The sequence below is a fragment of the Aristolochia californica genome, unplaced genomic scaffold, assembly GCF_029961685.1.
Source record: "Aristolochia californica isolate CCGP_79_NKW_82.1479 unplaced genomic scaffold, dmAriCali1.0.hap1 SCAF_11, whole genome shotgun sequence".
NCBI classification, from domain to species: Eukaryota; Viridiplantae; Streptophyta; class Magnoliopsida; order Piperales; family Aristolochiaceae; genus Aristolochia; species Aristolochia californica.
In genome coordinates this window covers 1744274-1762857 of record NW_027181782.1, presented here as the reverse complement: position 1 = coordinate 1762857, position 18584 = coordinate 1744274, and the positions used below count along the sequence as shown (strand labels likewise).

The window sequence follows — 18584 nt, the reverse complement described above, 5'->3', positions numbered from 1 at the left end:
TCAACAGACTCTAGTTATATATATTAGAGTCCAAGTTTAGCTGTTAAATAGTAGTTAACAATTGAAGAAGATAGTAATCGAATTCTGAAAGCTTACATTTTTGAATGGTTAAGGTGATTCTTCTCTCCTATTCCCTGCATATAAGAATCAAAACTGAAGTTCCAAAATATGAGATGCAAAGTTTGATCAAATATCTGTCAAGAAGAAAATCACTGACCTTTAATGCTTTAACGTCAGAGATAAGCACATACATTGACCTTTAATAGTGCATCAATGAATCGATTATGACAAGCTTACCCGCTAACTGCTTTGGGACACGGCAAAGGCGCTTTTTCCCTTTTTTTGTCGTTTTCATTCTCGATCCCTTCTGTACACTCCCGCAATTCAGGTTCAACCAACCGCCAAAAACCGCCGAACGCCACTTGTCAGGCTTATTTTAAAAAGGGAGTTCCTCTTCTCCCGCCTTACACCTCTCTCCGAAACAGGCCTTAATTCTTCTCTCCCTCCTCCCCCTGGATATTCCCACCTCGAGCTGACAGAGCTTTTTGATCGGAACATCAGCCGGGGCGGCGTTGCAGCCACCCCACGGTGAGTTCTCACCATTGATGCTTGAGCTAATTCTTGACTGCTGTGCTTGCTTTTGATGATTTGACGAAAGGATGTTTTGATAATGAAGCTTGCTAATTACGACCTTGTAGCTATGTTTTCCTGTTTGAGAGTTTTTTCTACGGATCTAAGCAGATTGAGGTGTTCTGTTTGGGGTTTGTTATTGATAAATTGAGCTCTGTTTTTTTATTCTTTTTTGTTTTGGATTTAGGTAGATCGTGCTGGCGTGATTGAGCTTCGTCTGTGAAGTTTGTCGTTCTTGTATTTGTTTTCCGCTTCGATCCTTCTTTTTTGTTTCTGGATAAGAGTTTTGAGATGATTTTGCTTCAATCTTTTGATGTTTTATCCTATTTCACCCGTTGCATGAGAAAGCACTAACATTTTTGAGTTCACCGTTCTTGGAAGCTTCTGGCGTTTTTTCGAACTTAATAGATAGATTATGCGTGTAAATTCTGCTTGTACGCTGGATCAGCTGAATTTTTGTTTATCTTACAGATAAAATTGGTTAGAGGTCCGACTCAGTTTCGGCCATGGCGAACATTGAGTCGGGCCCCCAGGGCCTAACGAGACGATCGTCGAGGAGCGCGGCGACGACGACCTTCTCCTATGAGGTCTTCGACAATGAAGTCGCGCCTTCTTCGCTCGGAAGCATCGCTCCCATTCTACGTGTGGCCGCTGAACTCGAAAACGAACGTCCCAGGGTCTCTTATCTTTGTATGTACAGCCATATCTGAAATTTGAAAGCCATGAGAAAGCAGTGTTTATCTTCTCTTTTCTATATGATTCTTTGATTTCAGAAATGCGGGAGAACTGGTAAATTTGATGCTAAAGAAGAAAAAACTCTTGTTTTTAGAGAAAATCTTCTCTTTTGAAACACACTTCAGTTTTGATTTTCACATACACAGCCCTCTTGGCCTTTACTCTGTAATCTGTACTGGCACATGGGTTATGAGACGTTTTCACGAATTTTGGTCACTTCCAAGGTCGGTTTTACGCATTCGAGAAAGCGCATCGGCTGGACCCTAACTCGACTGGACGAGGCGTTCGCCAGTTCAAAACAGCATTGTTGCAGCGGTTGGAAAGAGTACGAGTTTAAAGTTTCCTGATATTCTGCTTCAAGAGATGCTCAGGCGTTCGACAGTTAAACCCTGAAAGAAGAATTTTATGTCCTCTCTAGTAATGTATATTAATGGCAGGATAATACGCCCAGTCTTGCTGCTCGGGTGAAGAAAAGCGATGCAAGGGAAATTGAGAGTTTTTATCAACAATACTATGAACACTATGTCAGAGCTCTCGACAAAGGCGAGCAGGGTGACAGGTAGCTTTCTTCCGTTAGATGTATTTCTTTTTGTAAACCTTACTGCTCTACCTATCATTTGCTTGATTTCTTTCGTTGAATCTCGATAGGGCGCAGATTGGAAAAGCATATCAAACAGCTGGAGTGCTCTTCGAAGTGCTCTGTGCGGTTAATAAGACCGAAAAAGTGGATGAAGTTGCCCCTGAGGTTAGTTTTCGATGTGAGAATCATTCAGGAATAGTAAATGAATTCTTCGTCAATACCTGATTCCTTACAGCTCACCCATTACTCTTGCTGCAGATCATTGCTGCTGCTAGAGATGTCCAAGAAAAGAAAGAAATATATACACCATATAACATTCTTCCCTTGGATGCGGCTGGAGCTTCCCAGTGCATCATGCAACTTGATGAGGTATATGTTTGATTACATATGTTAGACTAATTAGTGAATGCGATCATGATCATCACTGACTCTTTTTTGTTTTTTTTTTTGTTTTAATAGATCAAGGCGGCCGTGGCTGCTCTTTCAAACACTAAAGGCCTAAACTGGCCCTCATCGTTTGAGCAGAACAGGCATAGAACTGGGGATCTGGATGTTCTTGATTGGCTCAAAGCAATGTTTGGGTTTCAGGTTTATTTATTTATTTATATTATTTAGGCAAATAGCATATTTTCAAGCATATATGGCATACCGTAAGATATAATTCAGCTGCGTTAATTTGATTTCTGCACTCTTGACTATCTCAGAGGGACAACGTGAGAAACCAAAGAGAACACTTGATTCTGCTGCTTGCTAATGTCCATATAAGACTGGTGCCCAAGCCCGAGCCTCTTAACAAGGTTTGTCTACTTCGATGAACTTGATATCGTGACAAGTAATATAGCAGCCTTGATCGGAAAGATTAACTTCCTGATTGGAGACAAAGGGCTGAAGTATTTGGTTGGGACTTGAGATTATAGCAAAGAAACATTGTGACATAGTACAAAAGAATTGTGACAACAAATTTTGCATGTCATAGCACTTGCATTCGGAGCTTGGAATATCAAAATGATCTGCTTCTAATAATTATCAAACTTCGAACCATAAGACCTTTTAGATATTATATGTCAAATTTGTGAAAAACTTAGCCAATACAACCCAAAAGACCGGTTTGATAGGTGCGGAAAACAAAGTACTTAACCCAAGACCACAAACTCTGACACCCACCGTTCCCCCTGGTCGACATCCACGACGGCCCACTCTAGCGGCTCACACTAATCTGGAAACTAAGTTGCTCCCTCTAGGTTGCTCCTTTCGGGATTCGAACTCGGAACGTGGTGCCCAACTTTGATACCAAGTCAAACGCCTAGCCAATATAACCCAAAAGACCGGTCTGTTAGGTGTAGAAAACAAAGTATTAACCCAGGACCACAAACTTTGACAAAATTTACAGTATTTTTAGGTTAATAATTTTATATGTGCAACATTTTCCAAGTTCTACTTAGCACGCTTTGCAATTTGGTTTAGTTGGATAAAGAGACCTTGATTACAGGGCAGTCTATCAAATGTCAAGATAAAGAGGCCTTGATTACTATTATTATTATTATACGAATGAGAATTTAGTTTAGTTAGAACCAACAGATGTTCTTATTAAAAAATCTATTTGATTTCATTTCAGTTGGATGACCGAGCTGTGGATTCGGTTATGAGTAAAATTTTTAAGAACTACAAAACATGGTGTAAGTTTTTGGGCCGGAAGCACAGCTTAAGGTGAGATTACTTCCATTTTTGCTTACTTTACATTTCCTGTCTACGTACTTTACTGTCGCTGAAAATACATGCATCTCATTACTTCAGACTCCCGCAAGGGCAACAAGAAGTACAACAGAGAAAGATCCTTTATATGGGTCTCCATCTGCTAATCTGGGGGGAGGCAGCGAACTTACGATTTATGCCAGAATGCTTATGCTACATATTCCATAATGTAAGTGATATTGCCAGTAAAATGATTTTGACTACGCCCTACGAATTGATTTGGACTGCAACTCAATTCATGCATGTTTAGATGGCATATGAACTTCACGGACTGTTAGCTGGGAATGTCAGTGTCGTAACTGGAGAGAATATTAAACCATCGTATGGGGGAGATGATGAGGCTTTCTTGAAGAAGGTTACAACCCCTGTCTATCGCGTCATTGAGAAGGTACGCGTCATTAAACACTGTACTCTTGGGTTTTTCACATCTAGGTCTATCGATACCTCATTCACATTTCAGGAAGCGAAGAAGAGCAAAAATGGGAAGGCGCCTCATTCGTCTTGGTGCAACTATGATGATCTAAACGAATACTTCTGGTCCGTACCAAATCTAAATACCTTAATATTTCGCTAGGTTACATAAATTATAGAGAACTAGTTAGAGGGCGTAGAATTCTATGATAGATTTTATCTTGATATCTTAGTGAAGGATATCAAAATTTGATCAGCTGAGCCTAAGTTCAGCTGCAATTCTGTTCAGGTCTGTTGATTGCTTCTCTTTGGGTTGGCCCATGCGTGATGATGGTGACTTCTTCAAGTCAGTCCGTGACTCTCGGCCAGTAACACAGGTTTGCAGCTTATCATCTAGTACAGATCTAAGTATTTCAAAAGCGATAATAGAGATTGTTGTAAGATGCCGTGTTTATCTGCTGTGCAGGGGGCAAAGTTATCTCGACCAAGGCCTGAGAAAAGCACAGGAAAAAGCAATTTTGTGGAGACCAGAACATTTTGGCACATCTTCCGTAGTTTTGATCGCATGTGGACATTCTATATACTGGCACTGCAGGTATTCCCTGAATGACTCAAGAAGTGTATCTTTCGGCCTATCTTTTGGAACCTTTTGTTCACACTGGTTAGCGATGAAGAGTTTCTTGGGAAGACCGTGGACTGGAGGAATAATTAGCTCAGATAAGATAGGTTGACAAGATCATGTTCTAATTTCTCACAGATCAACAAAAAGTGCTATAGCTTAGGACTAGAAAACTAATCAAGTTTGGTCGATATAACTAATCCTTCATTTTCTGAGTTTTGTCGGTATAACCATGCATCATCATCTTCTGGATGTGCATGACAAGATTCTTGAGTAAGTGCAGCAGCCTATGGAGAATGAGCAAGAAGAGGAAACAATTCTGTCCTGTTAATATTCCTCTTACGACATTTATGTGGGAGAAAACCAGTAAATTTTACATTCTTCGAAAAATGCAGGCAATGGTTATTGTTGCATGGAACGGTACGTCGGTACTGGATATTTTTAGGATGGACATTCTTTATGCTGTTTCGAGCATTTTCATCACAGCGGCCTTGCTTCGTCTGCTACAAAGTACGTGACTATTGCCATATGTAAATGATCGTCATTTCGTCCCATTAACTATTAATGTCTGTACCAGATATAGAGTAGGAGAGTTTTTATCTTTATCCTATAGAATGTTTTTTTAAGTTTAATACATTTGACGTAACGTTTTTGTTTGCAAAGCAGATCATCCTTATGTCTTTCGTCTCTCTCTTTGTCTGTGATAGGTATTTTGGAGTTCGTTTTGAATTTCCCTGGATATCACAGGTGGAAATTTACTGATGTGCTCAGAAACATTTTCAAGATAGTTTTGAGTCTTGCTTGGGTCATTATTCTTCCGCTGTGTTACATGCAATCCTCGAACATACTTCCTCGAGAATTTAAAGTTTTAACGAAGTGGCTTCGTCAAGTAAAGGGTATACCACCCTTGTATATCATGGCTGTGGGTTTATACTTGCTGCCCAATATACTGGCAACAGTACTGTTTATTTTTCCAATGCTTCGCCGATGGATAGAAAATTCTGACTGGCATTTAACAAGGCTTCTTCTATGGTGGTCACAGGTATTCCTCTCTTTCTATTTCCTTTTCATAAGGAAGACAATCTCTATCAGCCAATACATGGTTCTGTGTTTATTTCTTCATAATTCGAAGTGTTATGTTTTTTTACTAGCTACTGAGAATGTAAATATTCCTATTATGAATTAATTATCACGGCTTAATCTGTATATTCTATCAATCTGTAGTTGCATCTTACTGATTCGCCTATTTTTCTTCCTATTCGTATGTTCGAATCTGATCTAGTTTAGATAAATTACTGATGTATTAATTTTATACTGGTTCCAGCCAAGTGTTTACGTTGGTAGAGGAATGCATGAAAGTCAATTTTCACTACTCAAGTGAGTTCAAGGAGCATTCAAATTATTCTTTGGAGCATCATTTTGTTTTTTAACATTTAAATTGATCCATCACTTCTGTGCTGAATCCTTCCCAGGTATACCCTTTTCTGGGTGTTACTGCTTTGCTCAAAGTTTGCATTCAGCTATTTTATCCAAGTAAGTTTCTTATGCAGGCATCATAGCACAGCGAAAACATAATAACGACGGTATCTATCGATTTTTACTGATGTTGATCATAAGCTTTCCTTTTTGCCAGATAAAACCATTGGTCATGCCTACGAAAGATATAATGAACGTTCGCCGTGTAAAATATGTTTGGCATGAGTTTTTTCCGGATGGTATTTATCAAATTTCTATTTACCATTTGTCTTCCTGTACCTTCATTTCACTTTAGAAGCTTAATACTTCTTGTTCTTGTTGTTTTAGCTGAGCACAACATAGGTGCTGTCGTTACACTCTGGCTTCCTGTTGTTCTGGTAAATTCGAATCAAATTTCTTTGTTTCATTTCAGGCATTTATCTCCTGTGATGGTGGAAGTTCATGCATTTATACATACTGTTTACAGATTTATTTTATGGACACCCAAATATGGTATGCAATTTTTTCGACAATCTCTGGTGGTCTTACAGGCGCTTTTGATCGTCTTGGGGAGGTAAAAAAGTTGTTCGGATCCATTTGCATGGAATCACAAAAATTGAGTTTCTTCATGTAGATTAATCAACTTGATTTATTGATATAATTGCTGCATGTTGCAGCAGTGAACGTACAAAAGTTTTGCCGTAAAAAAAAAAAATCGATTAGTCAAGTCATGAGATTCTTGAACATTCATAAATAACTGATTATTGTTGAGATTACTAATTTGTATTATAACCTATCCATGCTCCTCAGATTCGTACGTTGAGTATGTTGCGATCGCGATTTCAATCTTTACCCGGTGCATTCAACACATGTTTGGTACCATCTGAAAAGCGTAGAAAGGGATTTGCTTTCAGGAGACGTTTTACTGAGGTTCGTCGTAGAAGCGTTTACATCGTCACGAATGATGAGCTGATCTTCTTACCCTTTTGCGTTCTTAACTTTCCACTTCCAACTATCAGATTACTCCCAGCAGGAGAGCGGAAGCTGCGAAGTTTGCTCAGTTGTGGAATGAAGTGATTTGTAGCTTTCGAGAAGAAGACCTCATTAGTGACAGGAAAGACCTTGAATCGAATTCTCTCTCTCTCTCCCCCCTTATCATGATGCTATATTGTCTTGTGTAATAAAGCTGGTACCACCGTGTGCAGGGAAATGGATCTATTAATACTCCCTTATTCATCAGATCTTAGTCTGAAACTTATACAGTGGCCACCCTTTTTGCTTGCAAGCAAGGTCTTTATCATTGCAATTAAGCACTTTTCATTTTATTATTCAAATATTTGTCTATTGACATTTAAATTTTCTGTGATAGGTCCCAGTTGCATTAGATATGGCTGCCCAATTTCGGAACAGAGATTCTGATCTCTGGAAGCGCATCTGTTATGACGAGTATATGAGATGTGCTGTGATTGAATGCTATGAATCTCTTAAGCAAATCCTGAACCTTTTAGTGGTCGGGGAGAATGAGAAAAGGTTATTCTATATGCACTCTGAACACATTTCTTTACTGTCACGTTTTGATCTTAGACCATTTGGCATTTACTCCTTTGGTATGTAACAGGATCATTGGTATTATCATTAAAGAAGTTGAAAGTCACATTGAGAAAAATACACTTCTTGCCAACTTCAGAATGGGTCCACTCCCTACCCTATGTAAGAAATTCGTAGAGCTTGTGGAAATCTTGGTGAGTAATCTGTCTTTTCAATCTTTTTTGTTTCATTCTCTCTTTCTCTCTGGAACTTTTATATATCAATGGGTCAGGCTAGAAGAGAAAGCCTTTTGGGCTTGGTCATCTTTGATACGCGTCTGACTGCTCCCTCTTATGAGTATCTCTTTGTCTATCTCAGCAAGAAGGAGACCCTGCAAAACGTGATACTGTTGTGTTGCTGTTGCAAGATATGCTGGAAGTAGTTACTCGCGATATGATGGTGAATGAAAATCGGTTGGTGAATAACTAATTGATCATTGTTCAATCGTTTATTTGTTAAATGTCGTAGGACTCGTTTAATGTTTCTTCCTCATCATGTGAATCTCGCAGAGAACTGGCAGAGCTTGGTCATGGGAACAAGGATACAATCCCTGGAAGGCTGCTATTTGCTAGTACAGATCAAAAACCTGCCATTACCTTTCCTCCTGTTGTAACCGCAAACTGGGAAGAACAGGTAATTTTAAGCATCGGCTTTGGCCTCCAATCTGAGCTAACCCATCCCCTTGAAGAAGCATTTAGATGGATAACTCTGGAGCCTTTTTTGTTGATGTCATTGGTTAAATTCAGATCACTAATGTACTCTTACCAATTGCTTGTAGATAAAACGCCTATACCTTCTTTTAACAGTCAAAGAATCTGCCATTGATGTCCCCACAAACCTTGAAGCACGTAGAAGGATAGCATTTTTCACGAATTCTTTGTTTATGGACATGCCACGTGCTCCTCGCGTGCGTAAGATGCTCTCATTCAGGTAAATTTTAGTCTCCTTATCACCACGGCTGATCTAATAGGAAAACCCATTTGGTGCGAAATATACCGAGATAACCATTGATCGGACGGTTGCGATAACCGCTGTTTTTCGTTGAAAGACACATTACTGTTTGGTAGAAAGTGAGATGCAATGTGGGTTGGCATGGCTGCCTCTGTTGATATTTGTTGCAACATGGCAGCTTTTTATGTGTCAGCTCCATCCCATCAAGGATCATGCAGATTACGAAACAGGGAAATACTTCAGGGGAAGTTTTTATTTTTCTTAAAAATGTGAGCAGGTTGATCTTGTTTTGCGTAAGGAGGTACATTTAGCTGTCTTAATGGGGTTTTGTGCAGCGTTATGACACCTTATTACAGTGAGGAGACAGTCTTTTCGAAAGGTGACCTCGAGCTGGAGAATGAAGACGGTGTATCAATCATATTCTACCTGCAAAAAATTTTCCCAGGTTTTACAGTGTTCTGTTGGTTGTTTATGTGGCAGATATTACTGTCTATACCATTACCAGCTTTCTCACTCTCTCACTCTCTCTCTCTCTCTCTCTCTCTCTCTCTCTCTCTCTCTCTCTCTCTCTCTCTCTCTCTCTCTCTCTCTCTCTCTTTCTTCTATTAAATTACTGTTAGATGAATGGAGCAACTTCATGGAGCGACTTAATTGTAAAGGAGATTCCATGAGTGAAATTCTCGAGAATGAAGAAAATGTGTTGCTCCTTCGTCACTGGGCCTCCCTCAGGGGACAGACGCTATTCAGAACAGGTCAGATGAGTCTTGCATTTCTTTGTTAGCTTCATATATTCACTATTTACCTTTCGCTGTAACAAGTTTGCTGCTGCAGTCAGAGGGATGATGTACTATAGGAGGGCTTTGAAGCTGCAATCCTTCCTGGACATGGGTTCTGAAAGTGGTAAAGCCAAATTTTCAACATTTAAGTGACTTTTTGTAGGAGTGCAATCGCTCTTTGATTGTCGTTGTTGTGTCTTGGACATTTTACAGAAATATTACAAGGTTATAAGGCAGTCACAGACCAAGAAGAGGAGGAGAGGAAAAGCCAAAGATCTTTATCTGCTCAACTTGAGGCTGTTGCAGAAATGAAATTTACATATGTTGCGACCTGTCAAAATTATGGAAATCAGAAGCAGAGTGGTGATCGTCATGCAACTGATATTTTGAATTTGATGGTTAAGTAAGTTCGTTAGACTTGATATCTTTTCTAAAATCTAAAATGAAAACGATCTTTTGCGAGCTCAATCCAATGTAAATAAAGTTCAATCCATATGAAAGTTGGTATGACAAGGGACTTGGGGTGCATGCTGACAATTGTTATCCATGGGCAGTTATCCCTCTCTCCGCGTTGCATATATTGATGAGGTTGAGGAAAGAGAAGGCGGTGTTGCAAAGAAGGTCTATTATTCTGTACTGGTTAAAGCTGTTGATAATCTTGATCAGGTGATTACGGTCTTGACACTTTGTTGACATAATACTACATCTAGAACTAAATGACGTTTAAAAGTTACCCTTCTTTACTTCTCTAGGAAATTTACCGTATAAAACTTCCGGGGGCAGCAAAAGTTGGTGAAGGAAAGCCAGAAAATCAGAACCATGCTATAATTTTCACTAGAGGAGAAGCGCTTCAGACTATTGACATGAACCAGGTAATCTAACTGAAGTTTTGAAGGTTATTATCGCGATTAAGTTGAGGATAAGTCATTGATATTTTTCTGCACTTCTCTGTTAGGACAATTACTTAGAAGAAGCTTTTAAAATGCGTAACCTACTTGAAGAATTTAATGAAGACCACGGAATACGACCACCAACAATTCTGGGTGTTCGTGAACATATTTTTACGGGAAGGTGAAAATAATACCACTTTGATTAAGTTTTCTTCTCTGTTGAGGATCTATCACATTAACATGTCATGCAACTGCGTTGCAGTGTCTCATCCTTGGCTTGGTTTATGTCGATGCAAGAAACTAGTTTTGTAACAATTGGTCAAAGAGTTCTGGCAAATCCTCTAAAGTAAGTATGGTTCCCAGAAAGACGAGATCTCAATAGTTTGAATTTTGATGTCCACATACTGAATTCGTTATTGCTTCTGAATTTATAGAGTTAGTTCTAAAATATCCATTCTATTCCTAACTGTTCTGAAATCTCCATGAATTTTTTGAACATGTTCTCGATCTTCCTTCCAACTTTTACCTCATTAATATCTGAATAGCAATGTCGTACCTTTTAATTCTTTAGAGACTAAATGCAGCTAAACTTCCTGGAATATGAGATCATAAGATTCAATCCTCTGTGAATGGATACAGGGTTCGTTTCCACTACGGTCATCCGGATGTTTTTGATAGGATCTTCCACATTACTAGAGGAGGTATCAGCAAGGCTTCTCGGGGAATCAATTTAAGTGAAGACATTTTTGCAGGTAAGTTTTATTCGTTTTAGAATTAACAGGGGCTTTGGGGAAGAATGAGCCTTGATAGAACAAATTCTTTCTCAAATATCTGATGTCCTTTTAGAATTATCTTGGCCTTTAAAATGTCTTCTCATTAATTAGGTTTCAACTCCACACTACGGCGTGGAAATGTGACCCACCATGAGTATATCCAAGTAGGAAAAGGACGAGACGTAGGGCTCAATCAAATCTCACTCTTCGAAGCAAAGGTAGCCTGTGGTAACGGCGAGCAGATTCTGAGCAGAGATATTTACAGATTGGGACATAGGTTTGATATGTTCCGCATGATGTCCTGTTATTTCACAACAGTTGGGTTTTACGTCAGCTCAATGGTAAGTCTTTATCTCTTTCAGATGATTGATGAATTCCCGATCAAATATTTGACTCTGCTTTTACTTGTAATACGCAGATGATTGTCCTTACGGTATATGGCTTTTTATATGGAAGGCTGTACCTGTCGTTAAGTGGGTTGGAGACGGCAATTGTGAAGTTTGCTCGCTCAAAAGGAGATGAGCCCCTTGTGGCCGCTATGGCATCCCAGTCTCTCGTTCAGATTGGCTTACTGATGGCTCTCCCAATGATTATGGAGTTAGGTTTAGAAAGAGGCTTTCGTAATGCTTTAAGTGATTTGATTGTTATGCAGCTTCAGCTATCTCCTGTCTTCTTCACCTTCTCTCTCGGGACAAGGATGCATTATTTTGGTCGCACGGTCCTGCATGGTGGAGCCAAGTACCGAGCCACTGGGCGAGGGTTTGTAGTCCGCCATGAAAAGTTTGCAGAGAACTACCGGATGTACTCGAGGAGCCATTTTGTGAAAGGATTGGAGTTGATGATACTCTTGATTGCGTATCACATGTACGGTACAATATCAAAGGATGCAACTGCTTACATGCTTCTCTCAGCATCTATGTGGTTCTTGGTTGGTTCTTGGTTGTTTGCACCTTTCCTTTTCAACCCATCAGGATTTGAGTGGCAGAAGATAGTGGAAGACTGGGAGGATTGGACTAAGTGGATTAGCAGTCGAGGAGGGATTGGGGTTCCTGCAAACAAGAGCTGGGAATCTTGGTGGGAAGAAGAACAAGAGCACCTGCAATACACTGGGTTCTTAGGACGATTCTGGGAGATTGTTCTATCTCTTCGTTTCTTCATCTTCCAGTACGGGATCGTCTATCACCTGAGCGTAGCAAATAACAACACAAGTATCATCGTAAGTAATTTCATTTCTTTTCCATATCATAAAGTACTGTCAAGGACTTGACATTAAAGCGTAGAGAAAAGCTGCTGATCTTCTTCTAAATGAACAGGTTTACGGGTTGTCGTGGCTTGTGATTGTGGCAGCAATGGTTATTTTGAAGGTCAGTTAACTGTGAAATGTGTAGTAGGATAAAATGTCTCTAAATTAAACTAATTGACTCTACCACTGACAAATGGCTGATACAATACGGAAAACCATTTAGTACAAAATATATGAAACACTATCTCAGTATTTCGGTCATGATCAACTGCTATCTCATCCATTTGAGATAGTCGTTTTATATATTTTAAACCGAATGATTTTTTGTATTGGATCAGACACAACATATTCGTTTATGCTGAATAAATCATTTACTTCAGGTGGTATCAATGGGAAGGAAAACGTTCAGCGCAGATTTCCAGTTGATGTTCCGACTTCTTAAGCTCGTCTTATTCCTTGGAACCATTGCCACAGTCAGCATGATGTTTGTATTCCTCAATCTCAAAGTTGGTGATATCTTTGCCAGCCTTTTAGCCTTCATCCCAACCGGTTGGGCTCTGTTGCAGGTAAATTTCAGATTATTTTTTTTCTTCTGTCGTGATCGTTAATGCTTTCATTTTGGTCAGGAAATAGTATAACACATGCCGTTATGGCGTTACATTTCTAGAAAGACGTACTAACTAGTAAATTGTAAAGAAATTGATTTGTTCTGTTAATGACTGTCCGAGAGCAGATAGCCCAAGCATGCAAGCCAGTGGTAAAGGCACTAGGAATGTGGTGTTCTGTGAAAGCACTTGCGAGGGGGTACGAGTACCTGATGGGTCTGGTGATTTTGACTCCAGTCGCCGTTTTGGCTTGGTTCCCGTTCGTCTCAGAGTTCCAGACAAGGCTCCTCTTCAACCAGGCATTCAGTCGAGGGCTTCAGATCTCTCGTATTCTTGCCGGAGGGAAGAAACAGAACTGAAACTTTATGTGAAACTCGTTAATTTTAGTTCCCTAGAACAATATTACCAAACCATAATAAGCATTCGGCTGCTTTTCTTTGTTTCCTCCGAAGTGTCATGGATCCCATCCCAACAACCCAGTAGAAAAAAAATGAAAAGACAGAGTGGCTCTGCACCAGTCCACCCTCAAACTCCTCTCACCAATTCTATACTTAGAATTGAAAAAACCTCCCAAAGTCTCTGCCCTTATGCATGAACTCCAAATAACAAATGGTCTCAGCATTATGTCAAACAGTTGATGGACAGAAGATGGAAAGCACGACTACCTCACTATCCTTCGGAAGGGGCAGCCGTCCTCCTCTCTCTGTGTATATAATAAACGTTTTGATGAGGGAAAAAATATTAATTTGATGGGTTTGCATTCCTGCTCTGTATAAATCATTTTGGATGAATTATTTGGGACAACCCACTTCAACCAACCGCCTCAATAATGCAAGTTCTCTATCCAGGCACGTTTCATTCTTCATTCCTGGGTTGGTTCAGGTGGTTTGAACCGGGGATGCATTATAACCCTATTATGTCAATATCTGAAATGCATCATTGAAAGGTCACTATTTGGGTATTTGGATGTGATTTTTTTTTGTCCGGTTCAGTCTGGTTCACACGGCTCAAAATCACCAATTTTTTTGCACAGCTGAAATCTCACAAAAATATGAATCCCGTTACCGCCCGTTCTCCCTCCATCCGTATTCTTTAATCTGGTTTTTTTTAAAAAAAACAAGTGGGTCCCGAAATTTTTTGCTTAAAATCTTCCAGAAATCTTGAGATTTTCTCTCTACTGCAAGTCAATCTTCCATGTCCGCAATCCCCATGAAGCATTTGTTTCCTTCATCTGGATGCCTCTGTTTTCAGTTCATGCTCTCGGAACGGCCTGATTTCCCGGCATTTAATTCAAAACCGAGAAGTCCGACGAGGAGGATTTCAGCTTGTTGATGGCTGTCGAATGGAATTGTTTGCCGAAAGCTTTTTGAGAAAAAGTTGCAGTGGAGAAAAAGAGTGTGCTGGGAGGGAACTGTTTCAAACGTTCCTTTGTGTCTAAGAGCTTCGAATTTCAAAACAGCAGAGAAAGGTAAAGATTGAGAATGACGAGACCATATTGCTTTTCCACAACGGTTGGAAATTTCAAACATGAGTTCTTCACAATTTCCACTTAAAAGCGATTTCCTCCTGCAAAGATCTGTAAACGAAGTGTAAGGCGATAGATACTGCCGAGATGGAAGAATCGAAGTAGTAGCCTTTGGCTTGCAAAGAGCTTTTTTCTGCTCCTGCTTTACTTTTTCCAACTTTTGAATTTAGGCATGACTGCGTTTGAGTTTTTAATTTTTTACTTTTGGTTGTTCGGTCGCAATCTTTTTTGGAAAAGGGTCTGGTTTTTAAAGAGGATGATCCGAATGGTTTTGTTGAGCTTGCAGTCTCCTCCTCTGTCATCTTGTCTATTCTGTTTTTCATACTCCGTGACCCATGATTCAGTAGCTCCTTTCTTCTCCTCCTGTAACTCACATTTGAGGTTGGTTTAAGATTTTTAGTAAACAAAAATAGAATTTTTGGGTCTGGGTATATCTCGTTTTGTCTCAAATCCTTTTAGTTCCTGTGTTTTACTCGTAATTACTTGAATGTCCGACTTGTTGTACAAATGTATTGATCAAAGCCATTCGTTAGAATTCTTTATAATTACTAGATTTTTAGATCTCAACAACAATTAAGTTAGAATTATTTGAAAGATCTACTGCTTGTATTAATTTATCTACGAATGTCATTAACTAGAGATTTTTTCAGCAATTCTTCCATTCCGTGCAATGTGCTTTTGTATATACAGGAATTGAAGGTTTTATCACTGAAAATTTGATGGCTGAAATTTCTGGTTCTGGTCAATGACAGGCATTATCAGAGCTACGAGTTAGACAACGTTTCAGATGGACAATTTGTTGAATTCGGATGAAACTTATGATCTAGAGTCCCGTCCTTCTGAGGAACGGATTGACAGGTCTAACACAGATACTGGCTGCTCTACACAAAGCGGAGATTTGTACCGATACAGTCGAACAAACTCTGAAACCTCGGCTTACTCTGAGACCACGGACGAAAATAACGGGTCCTCCCCTTTCTGGGCTGTGACTAAACCAAAGTCCAAGAGCCAAGCTGTTCTTACTAGAATGGCCATGAAACAGCCTACCCATGTTGCTGCTGAGAAACCTGACAGTCAAGAAGTAATTGACTTGGGTCAGTTCATTCATCCATTTACTTTGTTCTCTGTTTCAGTTCGGTTTTTGCAAACTTCACATTGCTTACCACCTTCCTGGTTTGGGCATTTCAGAATTGGAGATGATGAAAGAAAGATTTTCAAAGCTGTTACTGGGTGAAGATATGTCAGGAAGTGGAAAAGGGGTCTGCACTGCTGTTGCTATCTCAAATGCCATTACAAATCTCTATGGTAAGGATTAAGGAAACCTTCCTACAGTAATGCGAACAAGAGCAAAGTAACTGGCAATTAATTTAGACAACTCCGTTCATCTTCAACATGATCGAGTATATTCAGTTTCTGAATTGTAGTCCCTTTTGTTTCTGCAGCTACGGTGTTTGGCCAGTGTTACAGATTAGAACCTCTTTCCCAAGAAAAGAAATCCATGTGGGCAAGGGAGATGGATTGTCTTCTGTCTGTCTGTGACTACATACTCGAATTCATCCCTTCTAGCCAAAATTTCAAAGATGGAACCACCCTAGAAGTGAGAACCTTATAATGTCAGCTTCTTCTCTCCATTTTTTTTTGGTTACCGTTTCCAAGTTCTGATGAATGTATGCATCTTCAGGTTATGTCAAGCAGACCCAGGTCAGATATTTACATAAATCTTCCTGCTCTTCAAAAGTTAGATAATATGTTGCTGGTAAGAATTCATTTCACTTCTTGAAAAGTTTATGAATGTACAAATTCTTCCAACAAAAGAGAAAAGAGGAAGAGCTACAAACAATCTAAGACCGGGTGACTAATCTTTAGTTTCATCTTGCAGGATGTCTTGGACAGCTTTGAAAAAACTGAATTTTGGTATGCAGACGAGAGAAATCTTGCTTCAAATTCCTATACCAGTTCCAGTGGATCGTTTAGGAGGGTTATTCAGAGAAAGGAGGAGAAATGGTGGTTGCCTGTGCCTGGTGTTCCCCCGGGTGGCCTTTCCGAGAAATCCAAGAAACAGTTGCAGCACAAACGGGAATGTGCAAATCAAATTCTTAAAGCAGCCATGGCCATTAATGGTAGCATTCTTGCTGAGATGGAAGTTCCTGAAACATACCTGATATCTCTTCCAAAGGTAAGAAATGTTTGAAGAATGAGTTTTCTATTTTAAAAGAATTATGCTCTGAGAAAACACGATATCCCTAAAAAATGACACCCTTGAAATTGTCATGAACCCACTCAAACGTCTTGCATATCACTGCTTTCAATCTTTCTATTTCCCTGAACTTGGGCATCAATTTGCTGCAACATAGAAAAGAATGTTAAGTGTCTGAGCCTTCATCTTCTTTCCTTGAGCAACTCAAGAATTTTCATTTGATGTCTAAAAAAAACTTCCTTTGTTCTTCCAGAGTGGAAGAGTCAGTCTTGGAGATACAATCTACAAATACATGTGCACCCCAGAACGCTTCTCCCCAGACAATCTGCTCGATTGTCTTAATATAACATCTGAGCATGAAGCACTAGAAATTGCAGACCGTGTTGAGGCTTCAATGTATGTATGGCGACGAAAAGCATGCATTAACCATTCAAAATCCTCTTGGGATATGGTTAAAGATTTCATGGCTGATGGAGACAAAAATGCAACTCTTGCAACCAGAGCTGAGAGTTCGTTGCTCTGCTTGAAGCAAAGATATCCTGAATTGTCACAGACGACCCTGGACACAAGCAAAATACAATATAACAAGGTAAATCTACCTTTCATTCGATGGTTTACTCTAGAGAAGCTTAACAGTATCAGTTACTGCAATTCTGAAACTATCATTACATTTTTATTCCTTCATCTGCTTCAATCTTCATAAGACAAAGCCTATTCGTACATTTTCATGAAATTGCTATATTTTACTAAAATGCTGAGTTCCTGTCAATTCCAATAGAAACTTCTTCATATTCTTTAATCACATTATAAAGTTTTTACTCAAATATGAGTTTCCACTTCTAAAAGAAACCTCTTTATATTTTTCTAAGAAATTTTAGAGTTTTTTATTCAAATCTGGGATTCTTGCTTCTGATAGAGTTAAAAATCTAAGTACACTTTATGTTTCACTCAACATTTCTGCAAAATAAATGTAGAACACTTCTTCAGATTGGTGAATGTACTCAAAATTATGAAGAAGGATATATGTACTGTTTATACCCATATGGTTACACCCATAATAAGTGCATGCCCCATATCTACACTAGTATGCATGTGTTATAACATTCATATTTTCTTGCAGGATGTTGGGCAGGCAATCTTGGAGAGTTACTCAAGAGTGCTGGAAAGTTTGGCGTTTAATATAGTTGCCTGGATTGATGATGTGTTGTACGTGGATAACTCCATTAAACCACCAAATCAGATGAAAAAGGCTTAACGAGCTTCCAAGTTCCAAATGGATTCCAAGGCTTAACGAGCTTCCAAGTTCCAAATGGATTCCAAGCAGCTTATCAACCTCCACTCTAACAAACTTAGCCTACTAACTTCAGTAAAAGGTCAATCTATAAGAGCTTGACTTATCTGTAAGCCACTGGAAAGAGATTATATTTTGTTCTTCATTATTTTAGTGTAAACCAAAACCTATATCTAGGTAAGTAAAGATGGAAAGGTGTTCTCAATCATCCAGACTCAGGTACTTATTGCAAGCTTTGTATCATCTTATGTATTAGTCATCTATACAATTGCTTGATTTTGTTCATCTTTCTGTTCATTGTGGTTGTTACTTAACTGACAAAGAGCAGGTAGATAAACAACAAACAGAATGTATTTTGTATAAATATGTATGGCCTTATGCAGATTTCAGGATGTATTGTATTTCAGAATCTAATGTGTATAACATTGTAAGTATGGCCTTGAGACAATTTCAGGATGTTTTAAATAATATAAATGGTAATGAAAGTACTGATGCATACAAACTTTTGAGAAAAAAGAGCTCTGCCCTATATTATTCCTTGACAGAAAACAAAACAGTGTACTC

At 39.1% G+C, this 18584-nt stretch overlaps 2 protein-coding genes across 2 annotated transcripts; both read left to right on the top strand.

The window, feature by feature from the left end:
- The first annotated feature begins 1136 nt into the window (after positions 1-1136).
- Positions 1137-13366, top strand: LOC137944053 (callose synthase 5). Its single transcript, XM_068789557.1, has 42 exons — positions 1137-1320; positions 1590-1690; positions 1803-1924; positions 2014-2110; positions 2204-2314; positions 2405-2533; positions 2650-2742; positions 3561-3652; positions 3740-3866; positions 3948-4085; positions 4158-4234; positions 4398-4476; positions 4575-4703; positions 5123-5237; positions 5435-5769; positions 6052-6104; positions 6200-6260; positions 6361-6442; positions 6531-6580; positions 6670-6756; positions 6993-7112; positions 7202-7293; positions 7385-7472; positions 7552-7712; positions 7801-7924; positions 8088-8182; positions 8279-8402; positions 8548-8699; positions 9056-9165; positions 9341-9472; positions 9552-9620; positions 9710-9899; positions 10051-10162; positions 10249-10368; positions 10452-10567; positions 10649-10732; positions 11026-11138; positions 11271-11500; positions 11578-12375; positions 12473-12523; positions 12783-12968; positions 13136-13366. The coding sequence occupies exons 1-42, from the start codon at positions 1137-1139 to the stop codon at positions 13364-13366; spliced, it is 5760 nt and encodes a 1919-aa protein (XP_068645658.1).
- A 1253-nt stretch (positions 13367-14619) lies between these two features.
- LOC137944122 (rop guanine nucleotide exchange factor 3-like) lies at positions 14620-18303 on the top strand. The gene is made up of 8 exons (XM_068789655.1): positions 14620-14913; positions 15285-15626; positions 15721-15837; positions 15975-16129; positions 16214-16288; positions 16412-16708; positions 16983-17318; positions 17850-18303. The coding sequence occupies exons 2-8, from the start codon at positions 15320-15322 to the stop codon at positions 17982-17984; spliced, it is 1422 nt and encodes a 473-aa protein (XP_068645756.1). The 5' UTR covers positions 14620-14913; positions 15285-15319; the 3' UTR covers positions 17985-18303.
- Positions 18304-18584: the final 281 nt, after the last annotated feature.